Source organism: Danio aesculapii, chromosome 8, assembly GCF_903798145.1.
Source record: "Danio aesculapii chromosome 8, fDanAes4.1, whole genome shotgun sequence".
In the NCBI taxonomy this organism is placed as follows: domain Eukaryota; kingdom Metazoa; phylum Chordata; class Actinopteri; order Cypriniformes; family Danionidae; genus Danio; species Danio aesculapii.
The window spans coordinates 22,115,023-22,136,347 of record NC_079442.1 but is presented as its reverse complement, the minus strand read 5'-3'; the positions used below and the strand labels follow the sequence as shown (position 1 = coordinate 22,136,347).

At 36.0% G+C, this 21,325-nt stretch overlaps 1 protein-coding gene across 2 annotated transcripts in view; it reads left to right on the top strand.

Annotated features, from left to right (window-relative positions):
* oxct1a (3-oxoacid CoA transferase 1a) overlaps positions 1 to 19,429 on the top strand; it is a 154,988-nt gene extending 135,559 nt beyond the window's left edge. For both annotated transcript variants that reach the window (XM_056463412.1, XM_056463410.1), the window contains exons 15-17: positions 6,160 to 6,240; positions 18,623 to 18,724; positions 18,885 to 19,429. In XM_056463412.1, the coding sequence (XP_056319387.1) occupies positions 6,160 to 6,240; positions 18,623 to 18,724; positions 18,885 to 18,920 (219 nt within the window). In that variant the 3' untranslated portion in view covers positions 18,921 to 19,429. The remainder of the gene's footprint in view (positions 1 to 6,159; positions 6,241 to 18,622; positions 18,725 to 18,884) is intronic.
* Positions 19,430 to 21,325: the final 1,896 nt, after the last annotated feature.

The following is a 21,325-nucleotide window of genomic DNA, read 5'->3' as shown; positions in this document are numbered from 1 at the left end:
CTAGAAGCAAAACTGCATTAGGCTTTTCCCATCTCTGGAATACTAATTTAATCCCTGATTTTATTTATTTATTTAAGCTATAGAAATGAAATACAAAAAACTTTTTTTTTTATATTCTTTCCTTTTTGAGACGTTAGCAAATCAGCTCTTATAGATTAAAGCTAAATTTAAAATCGTATTGTTTTGAACAAGTGTGTTACAATGATAATGTAAGGTAATTGTCATAATTCCTCCAGGCAGGTTTATTTTAGGACAGAAGCAATGATTTCATCAATCAGCTTTAACGAACAGACTCTTATTGAGTCACATTGCATGGCACATATTCGCCGTGAGAAGGGCATCATTATTTCCTGTGAGTGACAGAATCTCTTTTCCCTAAGCAGACAGTTGGAGAGGCGTCGCTTTTCTGAGATGCTTTCAGCTCTGCAGACACTGCTCTGTGAATATGCGCTGTCAGTGCTGTGTGTGCTTGCTACCTTATAAGATAGTTACCCAAAAATGAACATTCTGTCATTATTTACTCACACTTGTGTTTTTCCAAAACTATACATTGCTATTTATTTTGCTATACAATTGATAGTGACCAGTCACTCCGAACATTAAGTAAAAGCTAGATATATACATGACAGTCAGAACATTATTCCTTGAGATTCAGTATTGCATTTTCGCATGTTTGGCTCCGCCTTTTTACATTTAGATTATCTTTGCCATTATCTAACTATTACCTAATTGTTAAATACAAGAATAATTTAATTACAGTACACAATTAAACAAATAGTTCACCCCAAAAATTCTATTTCCTGATTACATTATTGTATTTTTCCTGATTATATTAAACACATTTCCTCAAGGTAAATAAATGTATAGGGGGAAAACAATCAAGTGAATTTTCAGAATAATTCACATGACCCTAGCACACAAATATGAGTCTTAATGAAAAGTGAGATGAAAGTTATGCTCTTCATGTTGTTCCAAACCCCTGAGACTTCATCTTCGGAGCAAAAATTAAAGGTGCTGTATGTAAGTTTTTTACTATTCTTAAGCATAAAAATACCATAATATGTTTGCAGATATTTAAGAAACATGCAAAGTGAACATTCTCGTTTATCTGAAAAACAATACGAAAGTCAAATTTTCTGCTTTGAAAATATGCGTTACGTGCCGGAACGGCTGTCTTTGTTTGGTCCCTTCAACTCGTCCAATACCAGTTTAGCCAATTATATTTCAGCAAAGTTTGCGTCCGTGACCGAAATGCGACCTCTGGTGGACAGAAGCAGCCTTTGAAATGAGATGAAAATTCTGAGCTTCACATGAGGTGGTTATTAATTAGAAAATAATATAAATATTACGAAGGTAAACGTTAGGTGAGCATCTAGGGCTGTCCGATTTGGGGAAAATATCTAATTGCGAATTTATTTTAATAAAATGGCAAATGCCATCATCCCACTCGTTCACACTTTACTGTTTGTTTGTTTGTTTGTTTGTTTGTTTGTTTGTTTGTTTTTATTGTGGGCGTTCCACATAGTTCGGTTGTGCAATTGTGATTGGGCAGAGCGAAAGTGTGCTCACTCAATTGGCTAGTAAGACTGTCACACACAGACAGCCGTCATGCATTTGCTCTGAGCGGGGGAAGTTAAATATTATATTTCATATCGCAGCCTCTTGCGATTTAGCTAATCACAACATTTCAAATCGCAACTGCGATTCGATTTCAACTCAATTCGATTTCGCACAGCCCTAACGGTGAGGTTACATTGCAACCCTGTGTCATAACAACACGCTACGTCATAAGAATTGCATTGATAAGCAATTTGGCTGTTTGCACCAGACGAAACATGACAAAAATTTTAATACAGCCATTCAGAGACACAGAATAGTGCACTCACTGCACTTCAACAAAATTACAAGGTTTATAAACAAATTAATACATAGTAAACCTCTTTAACATAATTCAATGTAGATGCTGAATCACTGATATGTTTTTCTTGCACGGAGTCACAGTTCTAAAGTTCAGTTTTAGTGTTCTGAGGTGAACTATCTGCTGCAGCTTTCAGTAGTATGGTAATAAATGTCATGTAAAATGCCATTCAAACACAGATTTTCATCATTTAACACTGAATAAAGCACATGAGGTGTACCTGAGGTAAACTGTCAGTTTATCCTGTTGTTCACCTGTGAGAAATCGAAGCCATTTCTAAAATATAAATTTAAAGTGTTGGTTTGGACAAAAAGTTTTCCTTTTATTATGGAAAATATTCCTTCTATCACATGCCGTTGCTTTTATTTAGAACACGATTTAAGTCAGCCTTTAGGCTTCATAGTTAAACAAACTGATGTCGTCAATCTAGCAACCTGCGCTTGCATGTTTTGAACCAGGCGTGCAATACCTAGTTTAATCACTGGGTGTCAAACTTGCATACTGCACCTTTAAGATATTTTAGGTAAAATCTGAGAGCTTCATCATCCTCCATAGACAGGAACATATTCCAAAGGTACATCCTCAAGACATACTGTTTGCTTTTAGTGGTGCAATCTGAATACTATCAAGCAACGAGAATCCTTTAGTGTACACATAAAACAAAAATAACAACTTTAATGTGATATCTAAATTTGTGTTTTGAAGACAAATTAAGGTCTCGGGAGTTTAAAATGACGTGAGGGTGAGTAATTCAGAACATGAATGGGTGAACTAACTCTTTAAGGAGCTTTAAATATGGCGTGGTTGTTAGTCAGTATTCAGATTTTAAGGTCAGAATTTGGTGTAAACATTGTATAAATAGAACAAAAGCTTGAACATAATAGCCAACCTAAAGGTATCAGCAGCAGCATAAATATCAGGGCATTCTTACAACAAAAAAAATTGGATTAAAATTTATTATAGATTTTCTTTATATTCTGAAGCCATACAATATCTTTATATAGCTTCTGAGCATATACAGCTTGAGTCACATGGCCTACTTTTCTTCTGCTTTTGTGGCAGTCTTTTCAGCTTGACAGCCACTATGAAATGTCATTCAAAGGAAAGAGCTTTTAAAAAATCTTTGACAGCAAACCGTTTGAAATGGCATGCGGTACTCTTTACTATTCCTTTAAACTCTTCTTTAGCTTCATCTTCAGTAGCATATGCTGCACTATAGCGGTTTGTAGGTCCCATTCACTATATGCTGTAAAACAGATGCCTCAAATCAAATCTTCATGCTGTCTGTTATTATAAATCTAGTGGCAGGCAGTAAAAAAAAAAGTCATTCAGACACTCAGCTTTGGACACCACTGTTCGATAATCTGTGTCAGAGTTCAGTGTTCCCATCTGCCAAAATATGCTTACATTTATTCTGAGGTCACGGATGGTGTCGATTATGACGGTCGAGGCAGAGATGGAGTGAAAGGCAAGAGAGATGGCCTTAGAAGGATGCAGCTGCTGTGCTGTGCTCATGGCCTGTGGGAAGGCTAACAGGACCAGCTGCCTGCCCCTGGTGGGATGAGGAGAATTAACCGCCATCAGCTCTCTAATTATTATCCCCAGATCCAGCAGCACATGGAGTCAGCAGGGCCTGTGTATCCATTACCAATGATGATGCGCGCTGTGAGCGGAGAGTGTTTTCTGTACCCATGGGCTGCTGAGTGGATGACAGGGTTGTACACCCATTAAAATGTATTGGAGGATGCCTTTTTTACTTTTTATTCCAGACCATGCAGAATTGACATTGACGAACAGTATCTTTTAAATGTATATATTCAAAATCCATTAACATATATTGGACGTAATGGATTTCAAACTCATAATAACTTTTATTTCAATATGTGTAAATGCAATGGGAACATTAAACATTCAGTTCTAAATCAAAACATGAAGAAAAAAATGGTTTAGTGTATTATCATATATTATCAGACCCCCAATCATGGAATTCAATCCACTGTATACTGTAAAGACAGTGAAGCATGGTGACTCAAGCATCATGATATGGGTATGCTTCTCCTACTACAGTTTTGGGCCTAATTATCATATTCCAGAGTTCATGGAGCAATTTGAGTACATCAGAATACTTAAAGAGGTCATGTTGTCTGATACCGAAGTGGAAATGCCCTTGAAATTATTTCAACCAGACAACAACCCCAAACACACCAGTAAGCGAGCAGCATCTTGGTTCTTTCCAACAAGATTAACATTATGGAGTAGCGAGCCCAGTACCCAGACCATAGCCCAATAGAAAACTTGTGGGCTGACATAAAAATGCCAGAAGTTGGTCAAATCCATGCAACACAGATGTGAAGCAGTTCTCAGAATATATGTTTATATGCAACTAAATATTCGTTCAGTTAATGTCAAGAAAGCTAAATCTTCAAGCATTGTTGAGTTAATATAGTAAATATTAGGTGATGCTTTTCCTGCTACTTTGTTGGGCCTATTTACTGCATTCCAGGGGTCATGGATTAATTTGAGTACATCAGAATATTTAAACAGGTCATGTTGCCCTATGCCGAAGAGGAAATGCCCTTGTAATTAGTGTTTTAACAAGACATTGACCCAAACACACCAGTAAACAAGCAGCATCTTGGTTCCAGACCAACAAGATTAACATTATGGAGTGGCGAGCCCAGTTCCCAGACCTTAACCCAATATAAAAATTGTGAGCTAACATAAAAATGTTTTTGAGGTTAAACAAACAAACAAACAAACAAAAAAGAACAAGAAATGCAGAGGAACTGTGCTGTGTAGTATCTGTTCAAAGGTGCCAGTTGGTCAAATCCATGCAACACAGATGTGAAGCAGTTCTTAGAATACATGGTTATACAACTAAATATTAGTTCAGTTAATGTCAAGAAAGCAATTATTTCATCAGACAACAAAATATTTAAACAGGTCATGTTGCCCTATATACCAAAAAGGGAATGCCCTTGAAATTAGTGTTTCAACAAGACAATGACCCCAAACACACCAGTAAACAAGCAGCATCTTGGTTCCAGACCAACAAGATTAAAAATTTTGAGTGGCAAGCCCAGTCCCCAGAACTTAACCCAATAGAAAAATTGGGAAATGAAAAAAAAAAACAAGAAACATAGAGGTGAGTAGTACCTGTTTAAAGGTGCCAGTATTTGGTCAATACCATATAACATTGATGTTAAGCAGTTCTCAGATGGTTATAAAACTAAATATTATTTGTTAGTCACAAGAAAGCTACATTTCAAGCATTTATAATATAGTAAATATTAGACTTTTTACGGAACAATTCAGACCCTAATATTGGTTTTTCTTCACTTTCTGTAAAGTAATATTATATGTAAAATTAGATTGTTGAGTCTTCCCAATGTTTTGGCATGTATTAAAATAAAAATATATAAAAAATGAGCTTTTAAAACTTTTTTCAACACTGCTATGATTCTGACCACAACTGTACAGTATGTATAGTTGCAAATATGCATACTGTACAGCGTGTACAGTATGCGTATGAATGCAGAAATGAGCCTGAGCATGTTCGCAGATACAAACTATTACACAAATAATTACATAAACATTATTTAAATATAGTATATATACACAATACAAAAAACAAATATTTTTTCCAAATTAAAATAAATATAATAGCTTTAAATTTAGTTTTTTTTAACAAATAGAATTAGAATGTCCTGTTAATTAGTTTTTTTTCTCATAAAAATATACACATTTAAACTCTGTTTTATGTAGAAAGAAGTTATGAGCATGTTAACGTACCAAAAAATACAGAGTATTACATAAACATTATTGGACATGATATGTATTATATGAGCAGACAGAACAGTTGTATAAATCTGTTTCTTATCTATGCATTTTATTCAAGTTCAAATGCCATATTTAATTGTGCATTTAGAGTATGTTGAATCAAAAAATTGTTCTTCATTTATAAGGATAAATACACTTAATGAGTGATGATATGATAGGATTGTGTTTTTTGTGTGTTGAAGATTTTTATGAAAGCTTATGAAGTTTTGGCAAGTCATTATAATGAACTAAAAGGGAGTGAATTCTTAGATCATGAATTTCGATCAACCCTGATGGTTGAGGGAACTGAATAATATGGAATACGTAAATGTAAATACGTATACATAAATGTAAATACATTTTTATATGTATCGTTAGCTTGTTAGTTAATGAATCTTTTTGTTATTTGATGTGTTTTGTAGGGTGGCAAACACAAGATTATGGAGAAGTGCAATCTGCCTCTGACCGGAAAGCAGTGTGTGGACCGTATAATCACAGAAAAGGTGGGTTTTGATTTACAAGAGTCATTGATTTCATCCTTTGTACATTAGGAGGCTGCTTTAATCAACAGCCCACACCGTGTCCACCCAGTCTCCTCTGGTGAAGAATAAATGTCATCTATTCAGCAGCTTATCACTTCATCAATATACCGAATCAGTCTCGGATAAAACTTCAGTCAACACAGAGAAAAGCTGTGAAAATGGCTTTGCTCTTTTCTCTTAACACATGTACAAAGACATAAGGGGACATGATGAATTGTTATGACACTGCACATAGGCAGTGGAAAATGGAAATTCAATTATTGGACCAACCCTAATCAAATCTCCTGATCGGAGCGACATTACATATTGACCGTTTTTTTTTTCAGATCCAGAGCTCCTTAATGTGAATGTTGCTTAATAATATTAGCAGCTCGACCACATGGCCTAGATTCAGAGAGCTGGGAAACTTAGTGAAGACTAATGGTGCATTACATTTGTACATGGAAATGAAGAATTTTTGACTTGAATGCCCCCTCATGTGGGAATTGTGACCTGGAATCTCAACAACCTTGACTTCAGAATCCAGTATTGCTGCTCAGTGCATCAATAGAAGTGAAACAACAGTACAATTTTGTTTTTAGTCATTCTGAGTGCATTTCAATAAATCCAGCTGAACACATAAAAGCTATTTTACATCCAAAGATCCATAAAACTGAAATATCGCGTAAAACATTTGCAAATAAAGCACCGTTTCCATGTGATGAGTCAAAGAGAACAAAATCGCCACTTCCTGATAAATTGGTGCCAAATATCAAAAAGACAATTGAATGAGACTCAAGCAACTCAAGACGCTGGAAGTTAATTATAGTGAACTGCTTTGATGACTAAAACAACATTTTAGATGTTTTACAGTGTGGACGATCTGCTGGTTTGTCCCATAGACCGTAAAAGATATGGACGTAGTATCCATGACGTCACCCATAGGTTTCTAAAGAGCGCAAATGAAGCTACAAGTAGGCGTGGTCAACCATTGCCATTTTGTTCGCGTGTCATCGCACCAACCGGGGGTTACCAAACCTTTAACAAACAAGGAAAAAGAGGCGGAGTGTCAGTGAAGAACCATCTGTTGTACCAGACTGTAAAAATGTTTTTATCAGCTGTAAAATTGGCAAAGTTAGCATTGCAGTCAGTGGGGGCTGGCTTCAGGAACTCCAGCTGTTCAAAGGCGATTCGATGAATTGCAGTTTCAGTAACTTCCATATTGACTTCATGAGGGAGAGAGGGAGGTTGCCGCTTGGTTTGTCCATTAGTGCCTTCCTTTGTGTCCATATTACACGATCTGTTGAAACTATTTTTTTTTTTGACGAATTTATTAGGAAAATGTGTTTCCATCACAGTTTATGTGTATTTTTTTCTTATTGGATAAAAAGTTTTTCCTCAGTTGTGCACATACATACACTACCTGACAAAAGTCTTGTAGGCTATCCAAGTTTTAGGAACAACAAATAACTTGACTTCTTGGTGATCATTTGTTATCAAAAGTGGCTTATATGAAAGGCAAAGGCCTCTAGGTTACACTTATTTTATTAAAATAAAATATGATCATGCCTTGATTTTGAATAATTATTATGAATAATTATTATTATATAATAATTTAGTCATCTGGAATGGCAAACAAAGCATTCTCGCAGGACTTCCAGAGGTCATTTTCAATGCCTCCTCCATCTTATTTAAGACATGCTCAATAATGTTCATTTCTGGTGACTGGGCTGGCCAATTCTGGAGCACCTTGACCTTCTTTGCTTTCAGGAACTTTGATGTGAAGGCTCAAGTGTGAGGAGCGCTATCCTGCTGAAGAATTTGCCCTCTCCTGTGGTTTGTAATGTAAGGGGCAGCACAAATGTCTTCATACCTAAGGCTGTTGATGTTGCTATCCACTCTGCAGATCTCTCTTACGCCCCCATACTAAATGTAACCCCAAACCATGATTTTTCCTTCACCAAACTTGACTGATATCTGTGAGAATCTTGGGTGTTTTGCAGTATTCGTGATGATTGGGATGCAGTTCAACAGATGGTGCATCTGAAAAATCTAATTTCTGGTACATTTTTACAAATAATCAACTAGAAGTCAAGTTATTATTTGTTGCTCTTACAACTGGGATCGATGACAAGACTTTTGTTAGGTAGTGTATGTATATACATGTACACATATTTCATGTGTATTTTCAAAATTCATCCACAGCTTGGCTTTCCAATAAAAAAATGTTTAAGTGATATTCCAAAATGCGTATAAAAATAATTGTATGGAAACATATCTAACGCTATCTAACTAGCTAATGCTATCAATATGACTTCAAGCAACACACAGCAGCGTTTGTTTTCTGAACGAATTGGTCTTTTTGAATTTGCTTGAATTCAGAATGAATTAGCAGTCTTGAGCGAATCTGTGAAAATAATGATTCACTGACTTTTTTAATTCATTCCACCATTCACAGACAGATTTAGCTTCCCATTTAATGTTTTTCAAAATTTCTTTTTATTTTTTTATCCAGAATTTCATAACAGATTTTATCCAGAATTGTATGAAGCAAGAAGAACTTTTAGCCCCCTTTCAAGTGGTCCTTGATTCATAAGTAAGTGCAAGTCAACAGCTCTGAGCACTTCGAGAGTCAAAAAAAAAATGAACGGGCACAACAATATTATTACCTGAGGCTTCTAGCGATACATTTAAGGCTTATGAAGTGAAACAATCCATCTGTGAAATAAATGAAACATTACAGTATTTACAACGTCACATTAAATTAATCACATTAATAATATCTAAAGCAGTGGTGTGCAAACTCGGTCCTGGAGGGCCAGTGTGCTGCTTATTTTAGTTCCAACCCCAATTAAACACACCTGAACCAGCTAATCAAGCTCTTTCTAGGTATACGAGGTGCTCTTAGGTAGGTGTATTGAAGGAAGTTGTAGCTGAACTATGCAGGACACTGGCCCTCCAGGACTGAGTTTGGACACCCCTGCTTTAGTGGAAGCTTCTTGTCGCAGTGCATGTTGTGAATAACCAAAATAGAGTGATATGACCGGAATCTCCTATCATTTCATATTAGTCATCTCGATATAGTACCATTCCTGAAAATTCAATTAATTAATTGTTATAATAATACAATGTATATTGACACATGTTAAAAAAAAAAAAACGTTATAAAGTATATACTCATAAATGTACTCATTTTGTGATCCTATTTCTCACTTTTAGAACTCCAGGACAAATATTTGATTACAAATGTAAAAACATAAAATAAATCTTAAAAAATGAATGATTACAGGACCAACCGAAAAAACAAAACTCTGTAAATAAACATGTAAACATTTCATTCATTCTTTTGTACTTTGTCATAATGCTGTTATTCATGTTTCTGTCTGCATCCTCATAATGTTGCACTAATATAAATGATGAAAAAGATTACCGTAAACAATGTATTTTGTGACACCAGAAAATAAACGACATAGACAATATTGAAAGATAAACATGCTATTGTGTTCATACGATATATATTGCCATATTGCACTGCCATAAAAGAAACAGTTTATTTTTGGGCGAACTATCTCTTTAAGAAACCATATGAGAAGGTTCAATCTCTCCAGACAGATGCAGCTGTTCATAGAGTCTCTCAGCTGGGTTTTATGGACTGCTGCTAGCTGTTGTAGATCTGGCTTCTCATCTCGCCAGCAGTATCTCTGGACTTTATAACAGCAGTCCTACATGCCGCCCTCCTCTTCTCTCTCACCCTCACCTCCTCTTTGTATGCTATGCCAGCATTTGCTTTTGTAACAATTACACAACGTGGTTTCCAATGAAAGGATTCTGTCAGCGTTTCGAAAAGGTTAGACGTCTCCAGCTACACTGCCACCACCTTCTGTTCGGCCTGTGTTTGTCGTGTCACCCTGCTGTTCAACACAACCCCTGTCTGTCAGACTAACAAGCTGAGCTTCTGCATTGGGAAGAAGAGAAACCTTTAGTTTAACCCTCATGTTCTTCAAGACCCCGAGGCCAGTTTAATAGCTAATGAAACTGGATCTGATTCATGCCTTGCTTTGATATCATGAGAATAAGTCTATAAAGAATTATAACATCTTTATTTTAACTTATATAATTTTAAATCAAATATGAACAAGTGCAATTGTTTAAAAAAAAAAGTTCAAATATTTTTAAATAGTTTGTGTTTCTGTATTTCAAATATAGTGAAAACATTACACATTCAATTTGACATCAAAGTATTAATAGATATTATGAATTATGCATGTTAATATAATGTCAATCTATTAAAAAAAATAGCTGCAAGCAGCAATTAAGGGGCCAAGCAGTTCAGAGCCAAAATGACCACATTTGAGCACATGTGCTGGTGCCGTAAACAAAAACCATTTCACCTACTGACACAAATTTTATAACACTTGGTCATCATGGTCTGACAATGATCCCAGTCAAATTTGGTGAAATTTCGGAATATGGTCTAGGAGGAGTTTGCAAAAGAATTTTCTGAACAAAATCAATATGGTGGACAGGAAGCTTAGCCAAATAGAGCATATTTGGTATCAATGTTTTTGACATGACCCAATGAATAAGTTGAGATCAAACATATGCAGTCTAAAGTAGGGTTGGGCGATGTCGACCAATTTGGCATCGTACGATGTCTAATGTGAAACATTGCGATGGACGACGTCATAGGTGGAGGTGAATTAATTATTTATGAATAATTATTTAATTCATTACGAATTAATTGTTTATAGCCTACCGTTTCAACTACCTGACCCACATAACCAAATCATAAATAAATAAAGATAAGTTACACACAAATTACCACCTGTCAATCACTTTTTTCCGCTGGACTCTGGCATAAATAGGCAGAGCGATCTGTGTCGTTATAATGGCGTCGACAGACTTGGTTGGTAAAAAAGGTGCACAACCAACACTATCTGAGGTTTTCACTAAAATTACTAAGTACAAGTGTGAAAGTGAAAGATTGAAGCAGTGTACTGACGCAGTGACACGTTACCTGATAGATTCAAAAAACCAAGGAGTCATTAGATAGAGACAAAATTAATTAAATTTCATGTTTAACAACTATTGTGAGACGCAATCCAGCGGTACATCCTTGATGGCCTGTTCAACGTGCACTGCTCTCTGGAGCTAAGACGACGAGCGCATGACAGCGTGTGTGTGTGTGTGTGTGTGTGTGTGTGTGTGTGTGTGTGTGTGTGTGTGGTCAAGTAATGTGCGTTTTCAGCGGACGGAGGGCTGTTCAGAAATGCTAGGTAAAACACAGTGTGGATGTGGATCATGTTTGTTCTAAAATTCCATTTTAAAACTAAGATGTATTAGTGTAAGTGGGGCTTAAGTGTGTATTTTATGCGAGCATGTTTGCGACGGTGGCGGGGCGGAGAATCTGCGATGCCGGCTCAGCATCGTGTTGTCTATCGGCCATCGGCGATGGCATCGTCTATCGGCTCAACCCTAGTCTAAAGTTATTAGCAAATTTCTGATTCATTATTGATATAGTGAATCATTTATAACTCCTGACCAGTAAGTGGCGCTATTACCAGATTTATGTGTTAGAGTCATTGTGAGTTGCCAATGACTCATCTAAAGTTCAGTGTCAATATGATTAAGCATTGAAGAGTCGCGGCCTCAGATGCACTTTGACATCATGCTTGCACATTTGTCGATGCTGTACATGATAACCATTTTGCTGATCGATATGATTTCAGTAACTTTTGCTCAGCATGGTCTGAAGATGATCAAATTTGGTGAAAATTGCATCAACGGTCGAGGAGGAGTTTGCAAAAGAATGTTTTTGAACAAAATTAATATGGCGCATAGGAAGTTTGCACAAATATGGCAAGTTTGGTATCAATGTTCTTGGCATGACCCAAGGAATAATTTGAAAGCAATTTTACCACAATAAACCTATGCAAGCAACATTTATTAGCCATTCCGGAAGATTCATTATTAATTGTTAGTTAAGGGTTTATAACGCATGACCACTAGGTGGCACTATTATTAAATTACTGAACTAACATTTATTTGTATAGCCATTGGTATTGTAAATTTTAAATTTTACTTAACATAGATTTAATTGTCTCTGTGAGGTTCATCATTATCAAAGCAGAAGACCTAATTGATAGTTTGCACCTTCATTGCTCATCATTGTGCACAAGGAGCAGTAACTGCTTCATTCTGAATGTCATTCAGGTATACTGACATTGTGTAGTCCTATAATGTGCGTGTATGACGAAGCCGCAAGAATATGCAAGATCATGAAACCTATTTGAATGCGTGCTCACATTTATTCAGTGCTACAGCTTAGCACCTGAAGTGAAGTTTCATAAACTAATTTCGAGAGGAGCACGTGATATGATTGAGCACGACTGGCCACTCATCTGTAATCAGTAATAATCCAATCAGAGCGATCCTAGTTTACTATAAATAGATTATTTTCTTCCTACTGCTCTATCTTCGTTTGGAAGAATCCCCCCTTCCACCCCATCCTTTTCCTCCCTTTTCTGAAGGGGGAGCTCTCGAGACCTACCTGATCTCAGATCTCCTGATATGCTTATTGACTGGGCGGGAGCCCTGGGCTCAAATATCTCCGAGCTCAGGGTTCTCTCCCGAGACAGCATGCCAAACCTGCTTTAAACGCTAAGCATATCTAAGTGGGAACTCTTGAAATGGAACTCCTGAAATTGTCATGAAATTGTTTAGATGATAATAACAAATTTAAAAAATGTATTTCGTAATTAATTCATAAAATTAAAAATGTAATTCATAATTAAACCTATTTAAAACTGGGACTACGCTGAAGGAAAGTGAAAGTGATCATCTCTTTTTAGCAAAGCATGATATATATTTTCAGGGTGGAATGTTAAAGCATATTAGGCTACTCAATTTACCTGGACTTAATATTTTTACAGTTGGATTTGTTGACTGACTAGTAGTTTATTTATCGAGTGGAATAAAGAGTCACTAAATTACAGAGAATTCTTTGGACGCAAGAGAACTGATTTAGTGGCACCATCTAGCAGTGGTGTGGATCTGTCCCGACATTTATAAACCTATTAAACATTATTTAGGTGACTATTAAACTGCTAAACATTTAAACTGGAAAAAAAAGATACTTAAATTGTGTGACCAATAACAAATATTTCTATAAAGAATATTTATTTATTTGTAGAATTATTATTACTAATATTATTTAAACTATATATATATATATATATATATATATATATATATATATATATATATATATATATTATATATATATATATATATATATATATATATATATATATATATATATATATATATATTTATATTGTCTTCCTCCTTTTTTCTGCTCGGCTGATCACATGCCTGTCACATACTTGTGTGTTTGGCAACTCATTGTGTTGCGGAAACACTAATTTTGGGGACATTTTTTAGTCTTGGGGGAATTTCCTTCAGCATAATATAACATATTTTCATCAAGTATCTTGATATATTCAAACTGATCCATAAAACTTGGTAAAAAATCAATAGGCCCAATGCCAAAGAAAACCATACCATGTCTTCAGTGTACTTGAATTGTGTACCTGGGGGTTGTCTGACATACTGTCAATGACCACTAGATCAAGAAACAGCCATTTGTACTGTCAAATTTTTTCCTGATTTTGCATATGCCATTTTCTTTTTCAACAATGGTGCTTGATGGAGGCTTCTTGCTGACAACTGAGCCTACATCAAACGTCTTCTGTCTGTAACTGTACTTACAGGTAATTTCATACCATCTTTGATGTTTCTTAAAGTAATAATTTGCTGTATCTTTGCCACTCTGACTATTCTTTGATCAGTTTTAACTGTAGTTGCTTGTATTGTTCCACATATTTCAGGTTTTTGTTGCCACTTTATAGAATTTTAGGAAGTTTTAGATTACCTTAGAATTTATATGATTTTCCAATCATATAAATCAACCTTTTACATGAATTATGTTGTTCTTCTGAATAATATTTGTATTGGAACGACCTATTTCACACAACAAAACATTTATACATATTTTTTAGCAATGTTTGACACATTGCTGACTTTCCACCTCAATAAAGGACGATTAATGTTTTTTTCAGAGAATAAATGTATTCCTTTATTAAACTCCACACTGTTATTTTGAACACCTTTTAATGCATTAGCCAATTATTCAGGGAAAACTGCACAAATGACTCAGCGGTTGGGTCAGTAGTTTTTCTAGTACACTACTACATCCACAAGTAAATCATTTGCAGTGCATATTTGTCTCAATAGGTAATAACAGTGGTTATTAATAAATACAGCATTCTTTTTTTAATACAACTGTATAAAATAGCAAAAAGGTGCCATGTTTTAGTCATGTTTGCATTTATTTGTGGAAAAAAACAATACAAGAGTTTCAATACAGTACAATAGAGTAATTAAAAGATTAATATCTGGTGGAATAACCTTAATTTTCAGTCAGCAAATTTATGAAAATGTTCCAATTAACAATAGTATTATTTCAAATATGGAAGGAATGTTGTCAGACCTTGATACAATAAAACAAATCAAGTATAAATGCAGAAAAAAAAGCCAATTTTCAGGCGATATCTTATTTTTTTAATAGCTATATGTGTTTTATATGTTTATTGGTGTGCTCATTTTTATTATTAGTGGCTTTTAATACAGTATGTGGCTTTGTCATAGAATTTGAACAAATAAATTGCAGCAAACACTCCTTTGTAAAAACGCAGATGATTCTAAAAGCGGCTTTCTGAGCCAATTTGCCTCTTGTCATCTCAGCGGCACACATATCTCCAGCGATGGAAGTTTTTATATAAACATTGCTGGCAAGCTGTGATGTGATTACTCCATCCATCTTGCCGCATTTGACTGTTCAATTTGCCTTCCCCTGATTGTTGGAAAAAACAACAACCACAACAAACAAGCATGCAGCACAATCTCTAAGGAGAGAAAGATTTGGTTTTTTTTTTTTTAGGGGGAGGACTGTCAGAGTTTAAGACTGGGACAGGTGGATTAATCCTATCGGCTGCATTGTTACACAGCAGAGCAAATCCTCCAGCAATTAGAGGCTCTCATTGAGGTGGAAGAGAGGATATAGAGACAGCAGGCTCAAGGCAAGCGTGATGCCCGTGGCAGGTTGTGCTCCACAGGTTTCTGGGTCACATTGAACATTAAAAACAGACTGCTGCTTTCATGAGAACATACATGATTTGGTTCACTTGTAGCCTTTAGCATGCACAGTGCATGTGCTTGACCTCTTGCAAGTCATTGTCATGCAGATTTTTTACGTGTCTTGATTTAACAAATGGCCTTTATGTCTTTACAAGCAACATTGTGTGTTAAATATTATTTAAAACAATACATTCTGAAAATGCTGGGTTGTTTTAGCACAATTATGGGTCACATGTGAATAAACCCAATTGCTGGGTTAAAATTTTATTACAAAAATTATTTAACCTAACAAAAAACAACCCAGCATTCTGTATTGTACTGTTTGTTATTATATTAACACTGTGATTGAGCCCAGTCTCAGAACAGTTTGTTTTTAATCACTGTAAGCTGAAATACATAGAGAACATTAAAAAGCAATGTCTCCCCTAGTAGTGCATGTGAGATGTTCTCAGCTGAGCTGATTTTAAAGTACATTATCTAAATTAGAGCAAGATTAGTATGAAAAAATGAGGTATTTTTGAGCTCAGTACAAATGTGCTGAGCAAAAGATCGTATACAATTTTAAATATGGGTTGAAAATGCATTTAATCAAATATTCAGCTTTTTTCACAGATTGTGTGTGTGCATTAAAATTTCTGTGTTATTATAGATAATTATAAACAGAGCTATAACTCGTTATGAGCATAAGCCTCTTAGAAACACTACAAATGAAGAGCATCACTAGTATTAATAACACTATTATAAATGCAGCTTTAACTGTTGTTTTAATACATGTTTTATTCTGTCTTCATGAATACATTTGATTATAAATAAATCAAGTTATGATTAATTATGAGCATTAGCTTGATAGAAAGTGTTATCAGAAACTGCATTGAAAACAAGCTTGACTTGAGATCATCCAACTGACTTAGTGCGTACTCACACTATACAGATGCCTTGAACTGGGCTGAAGCACGCTTGTCCCCCCTTCCGTCTCCCCCGACGGCCTGCACTCACATTGCATTCGGGCCGGAGCACGCTTACGTCATCGATGATGCACTGTTCAGTTTAAGATGCACTCTCGCTCAGCACAGTGGAGATTTCTTTAGTTATATTGTTTGTCGTTTGGGATGCAGTGACACGCAGTCTAATATTTCGCCGAAGTGATCAGCAACTTTTGACGCTCATAAACAATCATAAAGTCCTCATGCTGCAGAAATTAGGAGGTTTGCTAAAGGTGCAGCTGTCGTGCAGTGAGGGGTTTGCGTCATTGAACAGTAAGAATGATTAATAAATCCACATTTACACTACAAGTGTACTGCGCCTGAGCCCAAGTGAACCGTGCTTTGGCACGCCTCTTCCAACCGGGCCAGGGCCGGGCAACTGAACCCCACCTGAGCCCGATTCAGAGCACTCACACTTCTCAAATGATCCGGGAAACAGGCCTGGACACGGTTTGGATAGTGTGAGTGCGCCCTTATAGTGAATACAGTATGTTATAGTACACTGACTTAAATAGTTAACACTGAGTATTTATTTATACAATAGTTCTGTCTGATTCTTGAATCTAATCGACTGAGAGCAGTGCCATATACTGCAAATAACAGCATTTGTCCAGCCTCTTAACCCTTCACTCTTGTTTATTTCTCCACCCACATAGATGTTTAGAATGTAGTTGTTTAGATTGCAACTATGCAGTTTATTTATAAGCATAGTGCCTATTTTAAATATTTATTATTTCAGAGAGACAGCGTCAGTGGCCATTGACCTGTCATTTAGCAGACCAAAGACTGTTGACGTTGTTCATCCACAAGATGGCGACAGAGATCGCATAATAAGCCCTTAGAGGATACAAGCTAAAATTTCGAACTACAGCTGATCAAATTATTATTAAACTGATAAATGACCTTACAAGTGGATCTCTCTCTTTTGTATGTTGTGCTGTATTTTATAACATATAATTGTAGTGTATTCGGTGTCAGATGGGACTCGGATATAAGAAATGTATGTATTTTGCGTCGGCCACTCTTTGTATAACCCTGAGTCACTTTTGGCATGTTTTTAGCATTTTTCCTTATCACAAACACAACAGTAATCTGCTAGTTTTTGCGCTGCTTTATTTTTTTTCAGGGGTAATTATTGTGATCTCCTGATTGCAACAGAGAAATACTGGGGAATCTCTGTAGACTGATGGCATTTCATGCCGTTCAGCCTTAAAATCTTAAAATGTCAGCAAAATCACCTGTTTTGTCATCACTTTAAACCAGGGGTGTCCAAACTCGGTCCTGGAGGGCCAGTGTCCTGCATAGTTAAGCTTCAACCTCCTTTAACACACTTGCCTGGAAATGTTAGTTTACCTAGAAAGAGCTTGATTAGCTGATTCAGGTAAACCCTTAATTAGGGTTGGAACTAAAATATGTAGGACACTGGCCCTCCAGAACCAAGTCTGCACACCCCTGCTTTAGATATTATGCTCGAGAATCATTCAAATCCAAAGCTCTAAAGTGACGATAGTAAAGTAGCAACGATTTCTGCTGTTCTGACGTCAGCTGCAGATGTGAATGAATGGCGGAAGAAAGTAGTTCCTCATACAAGAGTTTTTAGACTCTCTGTGTTTGATTTTCTTTTTTTATATACACGGCTATGCAGTCAAACTGTTGTATAAATGCAATATCACACGTGTAGCAGTGGGACACTGAGGCACTCGGCCTGCAGCTAGTTAAGTCTTTAAATGTCACTTTAGGTTGTATATAAGTGTCTTGAAAAATACCTAGTAAAATATTTGTTACTGTCTATTAGAAATGAGTTATTAAAACTATTATGTTTAGAAATGTGTTGGAAAAAAAATAAACAGGGGGGCTAATAATTATGACTTCAACAAAATATAAATAGATGGATGGATGGATATTCATTCATTCATTCATTCTTTTGTATTTTTTATATATGTATATGTGTGTAAATATTTCCAGGTTTGAACTTCCAGGTTCTTTTGTAAATAGATTTTTTTTTATTTTTCATTTTATCACATCACACAAAGTGCCTTTTCCTGTGCTTTTATTTTTATGGCCACATTGCATTTCTGTACTCCGTCTGACCACTTCCTCAAGGTCAGAGCAGTTCACTTCCACATGGCTGCACATCTGATGGCACTTCTGTCATGGTCACATTGTTCTCCTGTCTTCTCCAGGCCGTGTTTGATGTGGACAAGGACAAAGGTTTAACCCTGATTGAGGTTTGGGAGGGTCTGACGCCAGATGACATCAAGAAATGCACAGGAACACCCTTTGAGGTACAGTTTTGGAATTACACAAATGACTTTTATTAAAGAACGCTTTCCAGCATCTTAATATTTAACAACACATACAGCCCTGGAATGTTTGCTTGATGAAATGTAACATCTGAGTTCAGGGTCATCATTTTGACATTTCTGTTTTTTCTCCTCCAAACAGGTCTCTCCCAACTTGAAACCAATGCAACAGATTTAGGAGATTTAGGTAAAAGTGCTTCAGGTACATGTAGTTTGCACAGCTGACGGACACCACACATTGTCAAATCCTCCAAGCAAATCCTTTTACTGTAGGTCTTCGGTTGAAGATTCTTTTTTAGGAAATTTCACTGAAGCATGCTCAAGAATACAAATAATCATCAAGCCATTGCAGTATCTTCATGTGTTCGTATAATTTCCATGAATGTGCAATAGAAGAATAGCATAGATATAGGAGTTTATTTAAATGCCGGACTCTGTTAGACTAGCATCAATAGGTACCGAATAGCGAGTATTGTCATTAGATTAAGTCAGGTTTAAAATGAAACAAACACGTGTTTAATCCTTCATAACAATAAATCTGGACTTCATAATTTATGTACTGTAGATTTACCATCTGCCCAACTAAATCACTTCACAGGTCTGAGGCCTTACATGTTCTTTCCATATTGTGTACATATCACTTGTACAAAGCAATAAATGTCTATTCGTGACCTGAGTGAAAATCAATATTGTGTTTTATATTGATGATCCACAGTTTATAGCAAATCCCTCATGTTATACTTGAAAGATGTGTCTGATTAGCCTATTACTGCTTTACTCCATATAATGAAGGTAAATGGAGAGCAAGGCTGCTTTCTCGCTCTAAAAGCATTCTCTATTTAAATTTTGTATTTAATTTGGATATTTTATAAATGTGGCTAATATAAACTGGACAAAAGAGCTATAACAAGCACACCTCCATAGTCTGTGTTTATATATTTATTGATACAATGATGTGCTTTGGAAGCAAGATCAATACTGTGCAGGTAATGAGGATGAAGACGAGGAGTCAGAGAGCAAAGTTTTTAAAATGAACAGTGTGACCCAGAATGAAGTTTAGCTAGTATGGAGCTGTCAGTATACTGTAATATATGTGAGTTGACCTGGCTGTCCCTCCACTGTACCTCTTCAACTGTCTGTCATATCCGCGGAATGTAAAACCTTTGCAGTGACTCACAGTTTGCACACAAATATAAAGAATGTTGGTCTAGAGCAGGGGTGCCCAAACACTTTCTTATGAAGGGCCAAAAACCAAGCTTGATTGAGGCTAGTGGGCCGAAGGTAAATACAGTTGCCATGGGTTATTTCCTAATTTATTTAATAATATATATAAATAACTAGAAAACATTGCATTATATGAACTAATACAGCACAATTCTTTAACATTTTATAATGAAACTATTACAGTAAATGCAAAAACAATCTCATTTACTACAGAATGGAGTTACACTAGTTTTTGCTTTGATTTGCTCACCGATGTCTAGTTCTCTATCGGTCGAGTGACATTGTTTACATTTTAAAAAATCTGATTCATTTACAACTTCTAATTGAAACATTTCATTTCAGCTAGCTTTTTTGTAGCTCAGAAATAAAACTAACAAAATAGGTTACGTCAAATAAGAAATGACGATCTCTTTTAAAGGTATCAGCCCCGACCCTCTCCATCCTTCTCACTTCTCAGATGGAATGGTGGGCCAAATCAAAGGTCACAGTGGGCCAACTTTGGCCCACAGGCCCTACTTTGGGCATCTCTGGTCTAGAGTGACGTAGAAGTTGCATGAATTTGGATATGACTGTTTACACTTAGGTTGCATTGCTTGATATGTCTGGTTTACGACAACATATGAAAGAGACTCAGATCAGAATTGAAAAGTTGAGATTCCACGTGGTTTGTGCTATTTACATTGTCATGAATAAAGCAAATGTGCCAAAAACAAAATTTGATTTGGGCCACATTTTCCTGCAGTCTGATTCACGTTGCACACATTACCTCAGTTCTGATTTATTGCTTAGGTCTGCTTTTTTATATTAGAACATCTTTACAAGTTTTGATTGTATGTAGCCTTCACTGTCTGGAGTGAATTAATTAAAAGGATTTTTGAGTCTTGTTGCCTATCCAAGTTTTAGGAACAACAAATAATAACTTGACTTCTAGTTGATCATTTGGTGTCAGAAGGGGCTAATATGAAAGGCAAAGGCTTTGCTTAGACAAAAGTCTTGTCAATTAACTAATAATTAATATTGTGTATGCCTCTCATGAGCTTGGAGGACTGCATCCATACATCTCTGCAATGACTCAAATAACTTATAAATAAAGTCATCTGGAATGGCAAAGAAATCTTTCTTGCAGGACTCCCAGAGTTCATCAAGATTATTTGGATTCATCTTCAGTGCATCCTCCTTCATTTAACCCCAGACATGCTCAATAATGTTCATATATGGTGACTGGGCTGGCCAATCCTGGAGCATCTCGGCCTTCTTTGCTTAAAGGAACTTTGATGTGGAGGCTGAATTATGAGAGTGAGCGCTATCCTGCTGAAGAATTTGCCCTCTGCTATGGTTTGTAATGTAATGAGCAGCACA